Raw genomic sequence first — 23,005 nt, 5'->3', positions numbered from 1 at the left:
GCTGGTTGGAATGATGTGATAATTGGATCAATTATTTGAAAGTGCTCCTCCCAAACTTTGTTTAGTGAAACATCATTTAGTGAGCACTTCTCCTTTGCCGAGATAATCCATCCACCTCACAGGTGTGGTATATCAAGATGCTGATTAGACGGCATGATTATTGCACAGGTGTGCCTTAGGCTGGCCACAATAAAAGGCCACTCTAAAATGTGCAGTTTTATCACACAGCATCATACCACAGATGTCACAAGTTTTAAAGGAGCCTGCAATTGGCATGCTGACTGCAGGAATGTCCACCAGAGCTGTTGCCCGTGAATTGAATGTTCATTTCTCTACCATAAGATGTCTCCAAAGGCGTTTCGGAGAATTTGGCAGTACATCCAACCAGCCTGACAACCACAGACCACGTGTAACCACACCAGTCCAGGTCCAGGAGTTTCAACAAAAGTTACATTTAAGTACATACAGTGAGATGTATGGGAATGCTAACAGCATAAACAACCAGGTCACATCTTAAAGTCTGTGTTTTTCTAATATCCTCTACATACTCATCCGTCACGGTGCTGTATGATATTCAACAAACAGCATCATCTTGCTACAAACACGTTAAGGCAAACTAGCCTACACCTTGCAAACACAATCTTCCTTTGCTCAAATAACCTGCACTTCAGATAAATACACCACAAGTAATCGCACACAGCCTGGAGAATGAAAAAGAAGCATCTGCGACATTGAATTATCTCTGACTACAATGCACTGGACTCCCATAGAGCAGTGCACTGAGGGTGCCTTGCCCTTTTAAACATGGTCAATACACTGCCTTCCCGTGAGTGATGGAGAGGGACAAAAGTGATCCAATCCAATCATCTCCAATAAAAGTAGAGGATAAATTGTGATGGGAGGTAATGAGCGCTTGTCGGGAGTTAATCCCACTGTCTCTCCGGTGAGAAATGGCACATTCCTCTTCTGTCCCGAGCAGAACCGAGACGTTTCAGGCCTTGATTTGAATGTCTGTGTCTGAGATATCTATTTCTGGACAGCAGTCATTTGTCGGGTCCTAACTTTTTTGTCTTAAAGCTTTAAGATGTAGCACTTCTAAAATTGTACTTTGGCAGATACAGCGGATACAACACTACAAGATTGGAGCCGAGCTGTCGCGTTCTGGCTTCAATCACGTCAGCTCACACAACAACACTGGATCTAATCACTCTCGCTGCATTCTGAGGGTTCAGGCTGAAGTGACTCTCTGAAACGCTGACAGGCCAGAGAAGCTCATAGACCAGGAACTGCTGGAGATATCTGTCCTCGAGTCACACTGAAGCTGTCAGAGAGGCATCATAAGACATGCAGCAGACTGTGGTCCTCGGGTGATGGATCCGGAGGAGGAACGACTGGGCGCTCAGGGGAACTTAAGTCACAGGGAAATGATAAAGCCAGACGCAGCTCACACCGTAATGCCTTCAATGGATCAACACCTCAAAGCCATGAGGAGCAACTGTAATCCATCAGATGCAATGCAGTGGGGTCCAAATGTCAGGGATCAGGAAATCAACAAAATATTTTAAGATATATAAAAAAACCAAACATTTATTTGCTACAATTAATGAAAACTAAATGTTTCTGAATGCTAAGAAATTGGTTATTTTTCCAATTCAACTTTTCACTGAAATTATTATGCTGCTGCTAAAATTATAAAAATAATCTATAATTCAAAATCTTATAAAAATCTGGAAATAAACAAAACGTTGTAAGAATTTCGAACACAAACCTTATGACCTAAAATTAACTAATTAAGATTCTAAATGCTAAGAATTTTTTAATTGAACTTTTTACTCAAATTGTATACTGATAATAATAATAATAATAATAATAATAATACAAATGATTGTTCACAAAATAAATAAAATAAAATAAATATAGAATTCAAAATCTAATTTTAAAAAGGAAATAAACAATAGGTTGTATTTAAGATTCCGAATTCTTCATTTTTTTTTAAACTTTTCACTCAAATTTTTATGCTGATAATAATAACATAATAATAATAATAATAATAATAATAATAATAATAATAATAATAATAACAATAATAATAATGTATTAAAAAAATAAAAAAATCTGTGTTGTTAATTAAAAAAATTAAAGATTTAAAATTGGAGAATAAATCCATTCATATTAATGCTAAAAATAGCAAATATCTCCCTTTCTATAGTTATCACCCACACTTTACAACATCATTCATTGACAATTAGCAGCAAAATAATTCCTAGAAATGTGACAATAACTGTCTGTGTAATTTACTAATTAAAAATGTGCACTAGTAAGAATTAAAAAATGAAGCATTTTACATGTAACCTCATACAAGATGCAGTATGTGCTTTGAACCACAATTGTCTGTTTTTTCTAAATTGCCTTTGCAAAAAAAAAACAGTTGCAAAACAGGCATAAATTATCATACTAATATATCTACATTATCACTTCAATTTCAAGCACACCTGCAATTAGCTTGCTTGAACTGTGTGCTCTGGGTGACATCCGGCTGACATCAGGGTGACCTGCCCAAAATGCAGAAAACCCTCCAGTAAATAAGATGCTCGACCAGAGAGCACTGAGAATACAGCAGAGAGAATGAAGCTCATGCTTTATTAAAGACATCATTTATGCATCGCTGGAACGCACCGATCTACCTGTGCTGCTTTTTCCAGGGAGTTTCCAACATCTCCTGGCTTTGACTAATCCAATAAGAGGCAATCATTGAAAGGTGGTGACCCAGAAGCACGCGAGAGAGATGTACGGACACTCGGTAAACGACAAGCTAGATCTGTGATGACATGAGGGTTGGCGTCGACTAATCCGAATGCACAAAACAGGTCAGGCAAGTTTGCAAAAAAACACAAAAAACATTTGTACACAAGACAGATTAACGTGCCACAAAACTAATGCCAGATGTGATTAAGTGATGAGGCAGGTTTATCTGTTGATCTAGTCTCGGATGAATGAGCAGTGCAAACACGGGGCAGTGAAGCCTGTTGCGTTCACATCTAAATGTATTAGATGTCCGCTGTGCTTTGTTTATGCAGCAATCAGCATTGGAGAAGGACCGGTTCATCTACATAACATGCATATTCAAATCAGGCTCTCTGGCTCGCTTTAAAAATCCTCTTTGACATCCCCTTGCTTGCCGCTAAGAGACCGTCTTGAATAAATCACTGTAAACAATGTGTTAACACGTCGCCGGCGCGTGCCTGAAACCATTACGTTTTCCCCTCGACCCCTTGCTGAGCATCATAGGGAATCTTACCAGCACTTAACCGAGCAGATAGAGTTGCCAACTTTCGCAACTCTCTCTTCTTTTTTAGGGAGACATGGGACACCCTGCATTTCTTTCAATCAATCATCAATCATTTAAAAAAATCAATCATATCACAGTCATAATAATTATAATGCCGATATTATTTCAGAATAGAAATATTATTTGGCACTTTTTAGGGATGTAGGCTATATACCAAAACAGGCGGAACAAGAGTATTTAATTGCTCTAGAAAGTAACGATGGTGCCGCCGCCGCCTCAGTGGTCCGTTGGATTGTGCATTAAAAAGTTAAAGTTAAACTGGCAAAAATCATAAAGGAATTATGCTGTTTGCGCCACATTTGAGTTTTAGGTAAACCCATGATCACACTGTATACACTGAAAAGAAAACGCTACTCAGTCACAGGGCCTGCAGCAACGCATGTATTTAAAAATAGTTAATAATTGACTGAGTTAAGTGCTTAATGTATTTGAGATGCTTGAGTTTGGCTTACTGAAATACGACTTCAAGAATATTTAGTGTCATAACAAAGTGTCACATGTCATTACACACACATCTGTCAGACTTTAACTATTTAAATTATAACTCCAGGGAAGTATGATTGTACATATTTTTTTCAAGATGAAAACACCTGTGTATTTTTAGACGTTTGTAATGAGAAAAATATACACCAGTGAAACGCATAGGAAACTTTGAAATTTTCCTCAGGAGAGTAAAAATAAAAAAGGTAATTGTGACTACATATGTATCAACAGCTTTTTATTTACTTAATTTATTTCATGTTTATTTTAATTTGAAACTTTATACTGCACATATTATGTGCCTTCATACGTATATCACAATGACTTGACAATTAAACTCAATGTTGTTATTGTCGGCTAAAACTATTAAATAAAGTTTGTGGTAATTGAAATAAAGCTCATATAAATTACAGACATTAGATGAAAATTTCAAACTTAAATACATAAACGAAAATTAGAAATATTGCCTTGGCAACTAACTGAAATAAATGAGTACTAGTAAAACTGAAATAAGTAGAATATATATATATATATATATATTTATTTATTTATTTATTTATCGGCGTTAACGTGCTGCGTTAACGTGAGACTCTTATCGGGCGATAAAAAAAAAATTCGCCGTTAATCTATTCTCAAAGTTGGGTTGGGAGCCGGGTCTATACTACGCAAGCTATGATGACTTTCACCTTGATATTTTAGCGCGGATGTATACCTAGCCGAATTGCACTGTAGGGGGTAGGGATGGGAATTGAAAACAGGTTCCACTCGAGAACCGGTTCTAAGTTTTACTAACCATCGTTATTGTATGCCCTCGACGTTAACGATTCCTCTTATCGATGCTCCTGCTCCGAGTCCCAGCCATAGTATACAGACTGTGAACTCACAACTTTCCCTTTTGCCCTTTATCGGGCACCATAGCGCGACATCCTATACGCATCTGTGCGTCATTCATGATGTCAAAGCGATTTGAGCAGAGGAGGTAAACATGGAGGAGAACGGGTTTCTCAAGCCAGGCGGGCTTGAGAAACCCGTTCTCAAAGACTTACTTTTAATCATTATTTGGGTAGCGCACATATTCTGAATACCTTCGGCAGAGTTTAATGAGCCATTTTAATCTAGATTAATTCCAAGATTCCAGTGAGATTAATCTAGATTAAAAAAAAATGTATCTATGCCCACGACTAATATATATATAAGTAGCTGTTTGGATGGAAGATGCAAAAATGCTGGACAAACTGCACTTCATGAGAGTTAAAAGGGGTCAAGACATGAGAAATCAAATTTTCCTTGATCTTTTGACATATAAGAGGTCTTTGTACAATTTAAACATCCTGCAAACTTCAAAGCATAAAACATCCTCATTATGAACCAAGCATTTATTTAATCAAGCTCCAAAAACACCTTGTTTGGATATTGTGGGATCTGTGACGTCACATGGCAAATACATTTGAATATGTCTGCCTCCAGAGCAAGACATCGACCAATGGCTATACACCAGAGGCCCCGCCCACTGATGTTCAGTCATTAATGCCTGACACTTGCCTACACCAGGGGGGCTTCTCATTTTTTATTTGTGCATCCTCGTTTCCTTTCCTCGCGTCTCAGCTCCACACCCTGTAGGATGCAAGGGAAGGCTGCAAGGAAAGAAAATGAGGACGGAGGAATCGAATGAAAGCTTTTTTATACATTGGAATACTTGATCACTCGAGCGTCACTTCACAGCGTCATCAGCGGCGCTCAAAGGATCTGCCCTTATGTTGTTGAAGTTTGGTTATTTAAGAAATTAATAATAAATAATAATAAAGCAAGATACTCTGTTGAAATATGTGTGATGTCTGGTTTATATAAACTGCAAAGGTAAAGTATAAATTAAAACCATTGTGACCGATGTGAAGGGAGAGGAGAATTGATACGTGCGTCACGTTTAGTCGATAAAACACTTCCGCATAGGATACACCTGTGTATCCTCGCTCATAACTCCTCAGGAAGCTCCTCTCTCCTCGATCCTCGACTACTCGCGGTGAGGTAAGATAATTGAGATGTCCTTCAAGATTGCTGAGCTCGATCGGTTTCCGGGTCATAGGATGGAGGACGGAGGAACGAAGAGACGAGGAGGTATATTGAGAAGCACCCCAGATATGAGCGTTATGTCAAGTCAAAAGCAAAAGCTATCTACACTGGATACAGTATACAGATGCGCATTCAGTTTCTCAGAACCAGGAAGTATGACCATATTAGCTCGGTTCTGTCAACACTGCATTAGCTTCCTATTAAACACTGTATTCATTTTAAAATATTGCTGATTACTTACAAAGCACTAAATGGTTTAGCTCCCCAGTACTTGAGCGAGCTCTTAACGCATTATAGTCCTTCACGTCTATTGCGATCTCAAAATTCCGGCCAATAGATACCTCCTAGAATATCAAAATCGACTGCTGGCGGTAGATCCTTTTCCTATTTAGCACCAAAACTTTGGAACAATCTTCCTAACATTGTCCGGGAAGCAGACACACTCTGTCAGTTCAAATCTAGACTACAAACACATCTCTTTGACCTAGCATACACAATAACACATTATAGACTTCTATAATTCAATGTTAGGCTGCATAGTTTAGATTAGATCACATCGCTCTATTTATTTATTTATAATATTCAAAACACTGTAAATATTTTCATAATTTGTAAATCTGTAAATGTCTATTCTGACTAAACCCAACTGTGATACTTTTATTCTCATATATTTATATTTTTATTCTTTATTCTTATAATTTGTAGTATTATGTTTCATGTTTCTTGTTGTATTTGTATAGTCCACTGGAAGCCTCAGCACCAAAACAAATTCCTTGTGTGTGCAAGCACACTTGGCAATAAAGCTCTTTCTGATTCTGATTCTGATTCTGATTAGCCGGAACCGGGAACACTTCAAATAAATCCTGATGTACTTGGTACATCATAAGAAGGATGCCGTCTACGCTAATATTAGTCTCTCTGTTTATCCCGAGGATTACCACAGTCTGCCAGATCCAGGCCGGATCTAATGAAGGACCTGCGCCTGGACACGACGATAACGCATCCCTGAAGTGTCACTAGTCTCTCCCTGTGAAGGCCTCCTTCCCTTTACCTCTGTACTAATAAAATGTTGTTAATTCTGGTTCGCGTGGCTACGCAGACGCGACATTTTTTTTCTGTATTATACATTTTTAAGGGCAGACAAGTAGTTTGTTGAGAGTTGATTGACACCAGGCACTGTTTTGAGCGGCCCCAAAGTTAATAACTAATGATCTTTGCAACGGAAGTGAATCAATCAAAACTAACTTTAGCTGGACAATAACTTTATCTTAGAGCTGTGGTAAGGCCTAAAGAATCTGTTACGGTAATTACTATTATCACTTGAAAGCTGCTTTGAAACAATCCATACTGTTAAAAGCGCTTTATAAATGAAGGTGATTTGACTTGACTGACATACTCCACACACTTGAGTTGGTATTATATGGATAATGTTTTCAAATCACTTACTTGCGTGCAATAGCCAGTAGGCGTTGATACTGTTTGCTATGCAATGACGTTAGCCAATTATAACAGTGTCCGTTTACTAACAAGCCTTAAAGGAGCCACGCCTTGAAAACTGGGGTCAGAATGACGGTTGAAAAGAATAATTTTTAGACATATAAATAATGTATATATATATTTTTTTAGTTTGTGCAAAAACTTTATAAACATAATAAGTGAACCTCAAGGAACATAATAAAATAATAATAATAAAAACATTTCATGACCCCTTTAATATGTAATGACATTCTGTTCTCTTAAATATGTGAAGATTCAGTATTATATGGGACGGTTTGCACCCAGCAATGTGGTCCATGCATGACACTGACTGATATCAAAACCATACTTTCCAAATGAGATGCAATTAAAAACTTGGCTAGAGTTCAATTTATAACATTAAAGTGAGGAGGAAGGGCATTTCGGGCGATCGATACTCATGTTCATTTCCTCGAAGAGCTCCACGCAGAACAAGCGTGCAATGGATTTTTCCCTTTAAACAAATGTGGCACAGTGTACGAAGGAGGAAACTAAAAAAACTTGGTAATAATTACCCATCTTTTACCCCATCATCACCAGGGTAGACAAGCCTAGAGGGAGTGAATCAATAGCCTAATTTGAGCCCAGTCAATAAACAGCAGAGGTGAAATATTATGATGATATAAACATTAGAAAACAACATTCGACGCTTCCATTATGACTAACGATTACATCCACAAGGTACAGCTGGAAATGACACATGACGCACAAGCACGGCAACAACATTAAACGAGGAACGCTTTAACGCTGTTAAAACATGCAAGACTAAATCACAGCTAATTGAGACTCACTGGATAACACACAGTTACAGAGGTGAGATTACGGATGGGACGATGACTCATTTAGGATGTCCATGGGATTAAGCAAAGATTACCACCCAGCAAAACACCACAAGACGGATGAGCATGGAAATAAACACAGGTGGGCAAGGCATTTGGACTCACCATATTGTTGGCGGCTCGGACCCCTCCACCTCCAAGTAATCGTACTTTTCCTCCGTCTGGAAGTCTGTAAAAATGATGGAGATGGTGTCTCCGGGATCAGCAAGTATGGTCCACGTACAGTCCGCACTATTGTAATATTCACTCGGGAAATTGGGACTCGTAATGATGCCACTTGAACCCCTCAGAGTATCACCACATGTGTCCTCAGCTGTCAACCAAACACGAAAAGACTTGTGTTAGGAATCGGCCTTTAATTTCTAGACATACTTATACAGCAGAAAATGACAGCTGAAACTTTTGGACTAAATCGAGGCCAGTTTTTGCATTTGTATGCCGAATTGTGTGCGCCAGTTCACATTAAGGGTTTTTCCAGCCCATTGTTGAGAGCTGAAAATAGCTCTACGGCAAGTTTGTTCAATATTAAGTATGTGAGAGAGAAACTGTGGTGCTGTTCATTAATCCGGCACACACTAGGCTCACTTCAAGGCTGTCCCATGATTCCTTTTATCATGTTTTAGTTAGGCTGTGGCGCTACTGAAGCTTTGGCCCTCTCTCATTTCGTTTTTGTAAATGGTTTCAGTCACAACAAGGCTTTCAGAAAAACAAGGTCCCAGCTGCATTTCCAAATAGACTCAGAGCTCATCTCTGGTCCCGTCTGTTAGTAGGCGTCCAATTAAATTTAAGTGCGATCGTTTTCAATTTACCAATTGCAAATTTTATTTTTATCTTTAGAAATCGAGTTGCAATAGAACTACGTACAGATAAAGACACATGGACTAGTCTGTGCAAACATGATAAATTATATAGAAATAATTTATACAAACAAGCATACACTCATATGTACGTACAGTCATGGCACTGAGCCATGTGAACGTACATATAGTGTGTACAGGGATATGTAGAAAGTGAATCTCCCATGTGGAGAATCACTTTTACCTGGGATAAACACATAGTAACAGGTGCAAAAGTTCTTGGCAACAAGAAGAGCTACATTGAAACAATTACGAGAGACGCATTGACATGTCCGGGAAGGAAGCCATGTCGATGCGCACACACGCATTCATTTGCATCCATAAATGGTGAAAATATACATACACATGACATGCATTCACAGGCAGAAATACTCAAGAGCACATGCACCTGGACAGGATAACCTATCTTCTACGTTTCTGAAGGATGTCTTTCGTGAATCAAATATATATATATATATTTATATGATATTTATCAGTAAACTACTCTTTTAACAAGTCTCTCTGTAATACTCTATTCTGAATTGGACAATTGCAGAATTCAGCAGTCAGATATTTTCAGATATCTTTCATTTCATACAAACACTACTGCCATTATTTTGTGTCTCAATGAAATTTTTTATTAATATAAACTTACTTTCTAGTGTGAACTACTGCAGGAGATATTTAGGAGAGTGTTCAAGCTGCTTTTTGTCCATTCAATCAAAGTGGATGGGGACTAGAGACTAATAGTTCTTTCTGACTAATCTTTCTTTCTACTTAATATTTCTGTCTTTCTAACTAATATTTATATCCATCTATCCAACTAAAACTATTTCAAACTGAAAACATTTCAACTGTAAGCTTCAAACTTTCTAGCTATGCTTTTTTAAGCCAACTTATCTCGACAAACTTTTTTATCTAGTTTCCTATTATCACTGTAAAGCTGCTTTGAAACAGTCTATTTTGTTTAAAGCGCTATATAAATGAAGGTGACTTGACTTGACTAGAGTCATTCACTTCCATTGGGTGCAAAAGAGCAGCTTGGACATTCTTCTGATAATCTCTTTTTGTTTTCGACTTAAGAAAGTCAGTTATAAAGGTTTGAAATGATGCGTAGTGAATAAATGATGAAAGGAGTGAGGTAAAACCGCTGTCATTGAACATTAACAATCTATAAAGCAAAGAAAAAGTATGACATGGTTCAGAGTATGAACATGTATAAATAAATATTTTTGTTAATTTGTGTGGAGTTTAAAATGCAAGCTTGTCCTAAAACATTTCCACACTCTGATGGCTATGGAAAAGTCATGAGACATAAAACCTGAACTACAGTAATATCAATGCTAATGTCAGTAAATGCGCGCACACTCACACACACGCACTATTAATGTCACTGAGCATGTGATTGACAGCCTCATAAAAATTCCATTACATAAAAGGAACTCAAGAGACAAAACGGACAAAGGTGTGTTTGGGCAAGTGTGAGAGAGTGAATTTCTCTCCTTTGTTTACAATGAATGCGCTGAATCTCACTTAGATACATAAAAAAAGAAAGAGAGTTTTTTAATGCACGGCTTAAGTATGCAAAGGAAGTGTGACTTAATGCTTGTGGGCATGTTTAAAAATATCCTCATCACAGTCAATGTTCAGGTGGCCTTTTGGTGTGTTGCAGAGTATGCAAGCACGTATAAACCCACAAAAAAAATGTATAATTCAGAAAGAATCCACTTCAATGATAAAAGAGGAATGCAACAGTGTGTGTTTCAATAAATACCAAAGTAGCTCGGCCATGACATTTGCATTGTAATGTGCAGCGACGGACTGTGACTATGATAGATTCCCTCAGGGAAATATTTGTGTCAGTCATTTGTAAATCAATTCTGCATTTTTATGCATCTCTCAGTGTCAAATGTGGAGGAGCTATCACTGAATTTCATATAAACTGGAATAATAACTAAAGGAACATATAGGGTCAAAAAGAAAAAGAAAAAGTCTCACTCTGCGGTTGTTCATTGTCAAACAGCCAACGCGGCTTCAAAATCCATATTGTACTGTTAAAGGCACCTTGGATTTAACTATAAATATATGTCAAAATATGGGGTCAAAAGTACAGTTGTAGTCTATGCATGGCTGGTCCTGTTCGTGGCTGATTTTAAAATCATGCTGAAATCCTAAAAGATTGATGTGACAGTTTGACATAAAAGCATGTAATAATTCAACCTTAATACATAAACATATTTTTAAAACAATGGAAATTTGTAGAATAATTAATAAAACGTATTTTAGCAGGACACACTTTTGAACAAAGCTCAGAACCTTGGATGAATTATTCAACACCCGAACAATAACAAATCTTGTGCTTGCCTTTAAATAAAAATCTTTCATTTTAAAATCTAAAATTTCATACTGAAAATGTATGTTGTGGATAATCTGTGGAACGTCAAAAGTTGTGCAGAGAGAAAGATTGCTATTTATTTTCAGCTATTCCTCTCAGACATCAGACACGGCTCTCAGAATTGTGAGTTTATATCAGGCAATTCTATGAAAAAAAGTCAGAATTTGCAAGAAAAAAAGGTCAGAATTGTGAGATTAAGAAGTCACAATTGCTGTTCTTTAATCTAAAACTTTAGATTGTTTTGTTTTTTTAGCACTTGGTTCTCTTTTTTGCCTTCTGGTTTCTCTATGTATTTTGGATTTTTATTTCTTCTTAAATGCCATGCCATTCATTGCAGTTTGTCCATCACCTGGCCAGATTCATTAAATCATTAAATCATGTTCTGTCACAAAGCCTACTTCTTTAATTTTCTGTTTCCATGCAAAGGCCTATCTACCCACATATAGTGTTGTCGGGGGGGAAGGCACCTGTCAGAGACTGGAGGAGGAATCTGAGCTGTATAATCCCTGTGGTGTGACAGTGGAGAGGCCTGGAATACGCACAGAGACGCTGGGGGCTTTAGTCTAATCCAATCATCGAAATCAACACATTCTGACTGCACAACGCTCAGCTGAAGAGGCCACTTATTATTCATGCCTGTCTAATTATGTCAAAAGCAAAAATGGACAAATACTGTATACAAAATCCATCCATCCATCCATCCATCCATCCATCCATCCATCCATCCATCTATCTATCTATCTATCTATCTATCTATCTATCTATCTATCTATCTATCTATCTATCTATCTATCTATCTATCTATCTATCTATCTATCTATCTATCTATCTATCTATCTATCTATCCATCTATCAGTCAATCAATCAATCAATCAATCCATCCATCCATCCATTCACCCATCCATCCATCCATCCATACAACCCACCCACCCATCCATCCATCCATCCATCCATCCATCCACCCATCCATCCATCCATCCATCCATCCATCCTCCCTCCATCCACCCATCCATCCTCCATCCATCCATCCACCCACCCATCCATCCATCCACCCACCCATCCATCCATCCACCCATCCATCCTCCATTCATCCATCCATTCACCCATCCATCCATCCATCCATCCTACATCCTCCATACCATCCACCCACCCATCCATCCATCCATCCATCCATCAAACAATCTATCCATCCATCCATTCACCCTTCCATCCATCAATCCATCCATCCATCCATCCATCCATCAATCAATCTATCCATCTATCCATCCAACCACCCATCCATCCTCCATTCATCGATCCATCCACCCATCCATCCTCCATTCATCCATCCATCCATCCATTCACCCATCCATCCATCCATCCATCCATCCATTCATCGATCCATCAATCTATCCATCCATCCATCCATCCATCCATCCACCATCCACCATCCATCCATCAATCAATCTATCCATCCTTCCACCCATTCATCAATCCACTCATCTATCTATCAATCTATCCATCCATCCATCCATCCATTCACCCATCCATCCATCCACCCATCCACCCATCCATCCATCCATCCATCCATCCATCCATCCATCCATCCATCTATCTATCTATCTATCTATCTATCTATCTATCTATCTATCTATCTATCTATCTATCTATCTATCTATCTATATCTAAATCTCAAACTATGAAATAATATAATGCAAATGGAAGAATTGGATAAACAAACAAAAATAAAATAATAATAAAAATAAATAATTATTTTGTTTATATAAATATTTTGTTTGTATGTATTCAAGTACACCGTGGCGCTGATCTATCTGCCACACAACATAAATACTATTGCTAATACCAAAATAATTAATATAATTTAAATGATCATCATATAATTGCCATACAACCTGATTCGACTTGAAATAAATAAATCAATATTGTGTACACAGGGGCGTGGTAGCGGGGGGAAAAAGGGCCCGAGGCGGGGGGGCCTTTAGAAGTCGACGAGCTCAAGTCAAAAGTCAGTCCAAAGCCCCCCAAAAAAGTCCGTCTCCGTCTCCACTCCCAGCCGGGGGGCCCAGCTAGATGGTTTGTACCCAGGGCCCAAAATTTGGTACTACACCCCTGCGTGTACAGTACTGGGTAAAGACAGGGATGCCTGAATATTTTTGAAAATATAAAAAAAACATTATGCATAATTTACTCTTTATGTTATTCCATATGCCTGATTATTATTTAAAAGATTTTAAATGCTCTGTCCCCCCCAAAAAATTGTCTGTTTGAGCACCGCTGGCCACCGGAAACACTGACACACAGTCTCATCTGGTCAGTCAGTTCTTAGATCACATCTGTGCTGCATTAAGAGCTCCTCACACTCAAATCAATCAGTTTTACAGCATACACACTGACATCTCTGCTGTCCTCCAGAGCCTTCTGTGGTCATACTGTCAAATTTAGTTTTCAAAAATATTCATATTTGTGTTGACGCTTTTTCCTTAGGGTGAGTGACATGATAAACGAGTCGCCGCTGTAAATGTAGTAAGTATGTTTGTGGGAGGGCAAAAGAAATGAAGCCAATGTACTGAAAGATATCTGCAGAGAAATGAGGAAATGTTGAGCCCGGTGTGTATTCAGGTTAGTTCTCGTCTGCAGGAGTGTGTGTGTGTGTGCGTGTGCGTGCGTGCGTGCGTGCGTGCGTGTGTGTGTGTCCCTCCGTATACAGTCTCTGAGGAGATTTTTGAAATGTCAGTCCTGACAACTTCAACAAATGTAGGCATACAAACACATTTTCATGCTTTGGAGCACCCAGGAGGCACAAACCCATTTCAACTTTTTGATCTCGACTGCTGAGAGGAGACTTTGAAATGACCACGATGTAATAATAAATGGTACCTGTGTAGAGCTTTGGGAATATGAAGGCATCTCAATTTGAATCTGTGTACCTGATAACACACTTTCTTTTTTTCTGTATTTGGGTGTTTCTGAAACTTTATGCACTTTTTGATAATCAACTTTTAAAACACTTTTTAAAACTTTAATTAGTTTACTTTATCACTTTCCAATAGTCCATGGCGGTTTATTGTTTTAGTTTAATTCTATTATAGTTGTATTAATATTTTGAATGAACTTTTATATTTTTATTTTTCATGTTAATTTGAATCTAATTATTAGTAATCTGGTTATGTGCTTTTGTCATTTTTTGTCATTGCTATTTAGTTTTTTTTTTTTTTAGAATTAGTTTAGTTTTAGTATTATTATTTTTTTTTTTCATAGTTTTAGTTTTAGTTAACTACAATAACCCTGCACATAGGGGTGTTTCAGCAACTTCAGACACTTTTATATTCCGATGGTTGTTGATTATTTACATTCACAAATTTAAAATGCCCCCCCCCCCCTATTTTATGAAGACCACCTTAATATACACAATAAATAAAAAAATACAAATAAAAAAATGTATATACATATTTGATGATTTAAAAAATAGTGAAATCAACTAACCATTTAATTTTAATAGACTTTTTGAGGACCAAATCCTGTCTTTTATAAAGTCATATTTTATATTCATATTGCATATTTTACATATTTAAATCTTTATATTGAAATTATGGTAAATAGTGGTAGGCTAAAATGTACCAACAATCACATTTAAAAATAAACACTTCATGGCACACCATAAAAATAACCTGTTGTTCTCAAATTCCAGTAGATTTCACAATGACTGATTTTTTTTATGTACAGTGACAGATGAAAAAACACAGGTGTTTATTCCGCATCACGTATCTGGTCCAGGGGATATGAATGTTTTTTCCTCACGCACTGAAAAGACAACAGTTTCTCCCTGAAGTCGAAGGGCAAGCACTGGGCAAAAAAATTATATTCGGAACATATACCGTATGAATTATTGTATAAACAAAAAATCCCCATGAAATCAAAGTTGAAGTTTTTTTGGCCTTTATTATGAATATGTTAGTCTTACTGTTATCTATAAGCCATTGTGCTCCAAAACAATGACAACATTTGCATTTAGAAGATATAAGCGTTCAAAACTTACAGTCTCTCACTTCCGCCAATATTTCTCTGCACTTCTCATCAGATTTTCTGTCCAATCAAATGCTCTCTATAATATAAAGTCCCACCCCCTACTTTATAAACAGACGCTGAAGCTACGGCTGAAATCGGTCACTTGTTCACACCATTACTATTTTCTATAAGATGAAAGGCATATAGTGCACTAGGGACAGGGAATGATTCAGACAGTGTAAATATGCTTTCCATTGAGGGGAATTAAGTCTGGTTTAACGTTAATGTCACGCGAAATGGCACAGCGCATATGCATGAGTCGGTGCAGACCACAAAACGAATCAGACACATTTGAATTCTACACATAATGCTATAATTTAAAGTGATATGGAGAAGATTAGAAAGAAAAACGGATAAACCCAGCATTAGAAACAGCACTGACGAGTAAAAGAGATTACACCGGTGCCATGCTGCTTTTCAAACTACACACCCTCAGCATGATTATGTTGACTGTTTTGCTTTAGTAACAAGTTCATATTAAATCAAAAGAGGAATCTATTAGACTGTGGCTGTCATAAGCTGTAAAATCTGGCTTCGCAGAGCTCAACGGCTCTGATCGAGGTGTGATATAAAATAAATGTTTTTTGCTATTGAAGAGCTGCTCGATATGCCCCGCCCTGTTTTCCTATTTCAGTGGAAATTACGTCAACACAGAGGCGTAACTATCGATAAGCAGGGTGCGCAGTTGCTCAAATAAAGGTCTCTGCAGGACAGTAATAGGAGTTACCAGATCAGTGGGCGAAGCCATAAACAGAGGGGCGTTTTCGACCGCATTACCTGATTTGCCCATGGCACAGTGAGGGTAGGGTTAGGGGCGGGGTCAGGTGAAAGGCATCATTTTCATTGCATGATTTATAAACACCCACCAGTTTGCAAACACCCACAAATTGAGAAACACTCAGTTTTGTTCTGCAGAGACCCCATACTCCGGTTGCATACGGGCCCGGACCAATCAGGGGCCCGCGTGACTGCAAGGTATTGATTGACAGCCAGGGCCGCCTATCGCATTTTACTACTTTTAGTCTAATCGCGTTTAAATTATTCGCAAATTTATTTGAATTAATAATGACAACAACATATTTTACTGATCTTTAAATACATGTTTGAAACTAACAATGATGTATTTTGGTGTAATTTGTTTCGAATTGGGACTGGGGAATCCCCGGGTGAACATGCGTATTGCGTGCAAAACAGTAAAAACCTTTAAAAAACAGTGCAACAGCTGACGAAGATGCTGATCGTCGAGAACAGATGCATCACTGCGAGTTTCGGGGAGGTTTGCACTGCTTTCATGCTTTTTCTGACCATCCCAGTGACAGTGGCCTCTGCAGAGCGTTCTTTTTCAAAACTGAAACTGATAAAAAGCTATCTCAGGAGCTCAATGGGACAGAGTCGTTTCTCTGGACTTGCCATATTGTCAATTGAGAATGCCCATGCGTGCCATCTGGATCTTAAAGGGACAATGTGTAGTTTTTTTAGGTATTTTATTATCTAAAATAAATATTTTTATTCATAAATATGTCCTCAATGGTTTACAAATACCTCTATCAATGATCTGACTTATCCTCGTAAACAAAGAATTTAATATCTTTATATGCATGTGACGGCAAGGTCCACGGAGGCTTCCATGTCGTTCCGCCATCTTGAAAAAATATAATAGCAGAGAGGGTCAAAAAGTACTAGGCCAACGCGTTTCCACAACGCGTTTCCGTTCAGAGCCAGCATGACTGAAAGCAGCAGAAACGGGGGAGCAGAGCAGTGAGAGGCGCTTCACGGCCCCGCCAAGTTTAAAAGCCTGTATTGCACTGTTATTATTCATACTGTAACATTCGTTTGTTCGTTGTGTCAAGTTGCAGTTTGTTTGAAATAACAGACCTGTTCACCTGAAGGAAAACTCGACGAAGTGCTATTAGAAGACATCCTGTCATAGCTTTTTGGTACATAACAGCTACCGTAGATGCAACACGCATTTGAAAAAGCAAGGCCCTGGAGAGCACAATTCGTTTGAATGCAAAATACAATTTCACCGCTAGATGGGAGAAATTCCCACACAATGTCCCTTTAAGGATTTAATCGACAACTTCGCACAGAGGAGAGCCCGGAAAATGCCGCTATAATGTAAGTGAGCATCTTTTTAATGTATTTGGACCTAGGCCTATGTGTGTGTAGTCATAGCAGTGAGTAACAATGTGTTATGGTGCGCCGTCACCAGCAGTGTTTTTTTTTATGTTGCACCGTCACCAATTTTTATTTTTTTTGGTGCGCGTAGGCTACTCCTGATTTTGTCAGTGATCTCTTATATGCTGCCTGTGTCTCTATCCTATCCTGTCCTATTCATGTTAGCCTACTCGTGGACATTGTGTCATCACGTGCTGTAGTAGGGGGGCCCGCCTTGATAATCCTGCATAAGGGCCCGGTTTTGGCTCGTTACGCCACTGCGCCAACGCATTGAAAAATGCAGCGCGTTTCAATGCACTCCATTGGGACTTTAAATAATTAAATGATGACCGTCCCCTATTCAAACTTTTTAGATTGACACACACAGACAGACAGACAGACAGACACACACACACACACACACACACACACACACACACACACACACACACACACACACACACACACACACACACACACACACACACACACACACACACACACACACACACACACACACACACACACACACACACACACACACACTTGGTAGGTCAGTTAGCCTTTCCTGGTTAAATCAACTGTGTCCCGTGGCCCTGTACTGTACTGTACGACACAAGCAACAATGAAGATGGTCATCCAGAATGTCCATTCAAATCACAATCAGCGTAACTGAGAGAAGCTTCTGAGGGCATTGATATAACAGGGTCTGCCCCGGATAAATCATCTGCTCTCGAGCTGTTTGATTCATCACTGCTCTTCTGGAGGATGTGCACTCGGATCGCACCAACAGGCCATGTCAAAACAAAGCCTGAGATATCACGAAACCATCAAGGGTTATGATATCAGAGCCCACTCGGGCACCAGCACATACTGTATTCATGTGAATCATAACTAACATATTTCAACTGTTATATGAAGGTCACATTCAAACGTTGAAACTTTTTTACCATGGTGGTGTGCCCCTGGTTGACATTGTTTACAGCATACATTAGTGTTTCTCAGCTTTGCTTCTCTTATTGTGTACATTGTAGTTGTATTCAATAACACTGATTATGTGCTCATGCTCGTTACAAATGCAGCCCGAATCTATTCTCTAGCCTGAATTTAGAGCAGCCTTCTGGGTTTTTGTAAGCAAAACGACTGGGGTCAAAATGTGCAGTTTCTCTCTGGATAAATGCGAAAACCAAATTAGCAAAAAATATATTCAGGAGATCAGCTTCTGCTGTGCCGTGTCAGAGGAAACCGCTGACTCATCATCGCAGAATAATTCCTAAATAGAGAAATGACTGAGCTCAGCAGAGCAGCTGTGGGTTTCGGGCCAGTCGCCGGATTTACAAAAGATCATCGGTACTTCAATCACGCCGTCGAGAAGCTGCTGGAATGGCCTTGTGCTAATCAACAGCGCATGCTAGTGTAAAACTATAATCTTATGATCAATTTAAGAATAATCCTCAGGCGTCTTCTGCGAGCAGTGGCGCTTCGGAGGAAGAGGTTGTCACTCATCATCTCGGCTCAACACCCACAAAGACTGAGGCCTGTATTAATTCACTGCACTTTATGTGTGACTGAGCTAAGCATTCAGAGCAATTAGAGCTGTTGTGCACATTTACTCTCAAGGAGGAAGGTCTTTTAGCTCAAAGGTGTCCTACACACAACTGGACAGCATAATATCTGATAAATCATTTTTACTGTCCCAATTCTAGACATTTTTAAGCTCAAGTTTGACTCAAGACAAGACATTTCATGTTTGGACCTTATTTGAAGGGTCACTTTAGGGAATCGTTCGATCAAAAGGAAAATTCCATCATCATTTATAGGGAGTGTTCACACTTTTGTTGTTTGGTTATCTTGGTCTGGACCAAAAAAGAAAATGAAAAAAATAAATAAAAATAATTCCCAGCTTTTATGAACACATAATTTGAAGTACTGCACATTTCAAGCAATCACAATGACTCTGGATTGAGGCTTTCAAGCGTTTTCACCCTTCAAAAAGGTTTCAAAACATGTAGAAGTATCATAAAAGTGGTCTATATAAGTTGTGTGCTATTTTCCAAGACTTATGAAGCCATACAACAGATTTGTGTGAGAAACAGAGCAAAATTTAAGACATCTGTCCTTGCACTGCCGTGATCTGAACAATCATTCAGACCAGTTTTGGGAACTGGATCAACTGATTCATTACAAATTTGGATAAAAATATCTGCTAAATGAATTATGTAAATTATCTAGTTCATAAAATCTTTCTAAATGCATTCAGCTCACTGAGTCTGGTCACAGTGGTTAACATCACAGTAGAGGGAAAAATCCTTCATTAATAATGACTTAAATTTCCAGTTTGTTCCTCAAAGTTCCTCAAACATCATACGACTTCAGAAGACTTTGAATAAAGGCCACAAGTGGATCACGTATGATTCTTTAGCATCCCTTGTAATTCCAAATTCAAAACTGCATTGAAAAGAGCAAGCAGTTTACAATTCTTTTTGCATTTCAAAGAAGAAAGTAAGTCAGACAGGTTTGAAAAAAAAGAAACATGACTGCGTGTAAATCAACATAATTTCTGGGTGAACTATTCCTTAAAGCAGATCCCTCACTTTATTTGCTTTTCCTAACCAGGAAGTAACAGTGATTCAATGCTGGAAAGCTTTAACCCTTCTTCAATCCGAAAACACTGGAAATCCTGATCCTGCTACAACAGCTGTTAATTAGCAGACTTAATTACAAGCTTAGCCCTGTCTGACAGGAATGTGATCCAGCCAGCACTCAAGTAATTAAACGATACAGCAACGATTCACTGGTGCCTCCTGGACTGTGGAGAGAAGCCGATGTTAAAAGAACCCTTTCTGGAAGCTTTGCATTTAGTCTGTTCATTATTCTCTCACAGAGCAGTGAAGGAATGACATATTTGGAGAATTTTTGATTTAAATAATAATACGGCTTGGATTCTAATAATGAAACAATTCTAAAACGCAGCTCATTGTTTGAAAGTGAAGTAGGCCTATTTCAAAATGACCGGCTATTAAATTGCCTGTTGCTGTTAAGGTCAGTCTATAAAATTATATGACGGCTTTTGATGTCTATAGCGATGGACTGAGTATCTAATGTCATTGTCATCCAGTTGGGACCACATTATAAGTCTATTTCCCCAATACTAAGCCACAGCCATCTAAGAACGGAAACTAAATTGATCGGGTAATCCATCACGGCCCATTTAACGGCTAACTGGCCACATTCGCTCATTATGACTGCAGATTCAATGGTCTTTAGTCAATAGATCTCCAAAAGAATGTTCCTCATTTCTGAAAACCGAGTCGAATGAATCTCTGAAAAGAGTTGCAGCAATTCGATATACATTTTTGATGACAATAGAAAGAAAAAATATAGAAAATCTTTCTCTGCTCATGAAGCTCAACTTTTTACCACAATAAAGAACCTTTTGTGCAATGAAAGGTTCCATGGATCTTAAAGGTTCTTATTAGAACAATTATGGAAACTTGTTCCCGCCACAGAATAAAACATTTTAAAAGATAATTGCGACTTTTTATCTCACAATTGCGAATTTACATCTCGCAATTCTGACTTTATATCATGCAATTCTGACTTTATAACTCGCAATAGTGAGTTTATATCACACAACTCTGAGACAAAAAAGTCTTCCTATTGTTTCCAATTACATCTTCCAATTCAGTGTTATAAAGTCGGAAATGCAAGTTTATTTCTTGCAATTGCGAGTTTATATCTTACAATTCTAATTTATAACATGCAATAGCGAGTTTATATCACACAATTCTGAGAAAAAAAGTCAGAATTGCGAGATATAAACTCACAATTGTAAGAAAAAAAGTCAGAATTATGAGATAAAAAATTTACAATTACCTTTTTTATTTTTTATTCTGTGCCGGAAACAAGCTTCCATAGATAATAGATGCCAATAAAGAACCTTTATTTTGAAGATTGTAAGTGTTATTCCTTGAAACTACTTACAGGAAAATCCCACAAATATGGTTTCATAACCTAATGATGCCTAACCAGCCGTTCATCCCGCCATGATCCCACACATCGGCTGAGATATGCAGAACTGGGGCGGATGGAGGTCGGACCACTGAAAGGTCACTGCGCTGACTTGGAGGGTAATGAGGCACAAGGAAATGGGGGCAGCCAAGAATTCTCATTCCCCGAAAGACACATGATAGATAGTTGCATGTGGATGTGGATGTAACACACACAGGACCTTGAGTTTGACACAAGGCTTTTTTGACCCCATTAGATCACTGCATGCTAGTCATCAGCCACTCGCGCACACACAAACACACACAATGGCAACAAACATGAGATTATACTTAAGCAATCACACAAGCAAGAATGCACAGCACAAGGCTGCAAGCCATTGGAATAATAAACATTTGGCCAACTACTTGGGATGGGAAGGATTTCTTCAATTCTAAAAGTGATAAAAACTAAAAGCAAAAGATATGAATCACATATAACAACTTGAGAGAAATAAAAACGTTATACATACAGTTTAGGGTCAGTAAGAATTTTTATATATATTCATTCATTACAGACAGACTGATATATTTAAAGTGTTCATTCCTTTTAATTTTGATGATTATAACTGACAACTAATGAAAACCCCCAAATCAGTATCTCAGAAATTTAGAATATTGTGAAAAGGTTTAATATTGAAGACACCTGCTGCCACACTCTAATCAGCTAATTAACTCAAAACACCTGCAAAGGCCTTTAAATGGTCTCTCAGTCTAGTTCTGAAGGCTTCACAATCATGGGGAAGACTGCTGACTTCCAAAAGATGACAATTGACATCTTGCACAAGGAGGGCAAGACACAAAAGGTCATTGCTAAAGAGGCTGACTGTTCACAGAGCTCTGTGTCCGACCACATTAATAGAGAGGCGAAGGGAAGGAAAAGATGTGGTAGAAAAAAAGAGTACAAGCAATAGAGATAACCGCACCCTGGAGAGGATTGTAAAACAAAACCCATTCAAAAATGTGGGGGAGATTCACGAAGAGTGGACTGCAGCTGGAGTCAGTGCTTCAAGAACCACCACACACACAGACGTATGCAAGACATGGGTTTCAGCTTTCAAACCACTCTTGAACAAGACACAGCGTCAGAAGCGTCTCGCCTGAAGAGCTGAAGGCCACTATCAGAGCAAGCTAGGCTCTCATAACACCTGAGCAGTGCCACAGACTGATCAACTCCATCCCAGGCCGCATTGCTGCAGTAATTCAGGCCAAAGGAGCCCCAACCAAGTATTGAGTGCTGTACATGCTGATAT

General features: G+C 38.4%; 1 protein-coding gene across 1 annotated transcript in view; it reads right to left on the bottom strand.

The window, feature by feature from the left end:
- Positions 1-23,005, bottom strand: part of csmd3b (CUB and Sushi multiple domains 3b) — a 487,110-nt gene that overhangs the window by 280,637 nt on the left and 183,468 nt on the right. The window contains exon 5 of the mRNA XM_077195799.1: positions 8,359-8,566. Within this exon, the coding sequence (XP_077051914.1) occupies positions 8,359-8,566 (208 nt within the window). The remainder of the gene's footprint in view (positions 1-8,358; positions 8,567-23,005) is intronic.

This window comes from Siphateles boraxobius, unplaced genomic scaffold, assembly GCF_051911475.1.
Source record: "Siphateles boraxobius isolate OS27281-9 unplaced genomic scaffold, OSU_SipBor_1 35, whole genome shotgun sequence".
Classification (NCBI taxonomy): domain Eukaryota; kingdom Metazoa; phylum Chordata; class Actinopteri; order Cypriniformes; family Leuciscidae; genus Siphateles; species Siphateles boraxobius.
The sequence above is the reverse complement of the archived record's forward strand: the minus strand, read 5'-3'. Positions and strand labels throughout refer to the sequence as shown.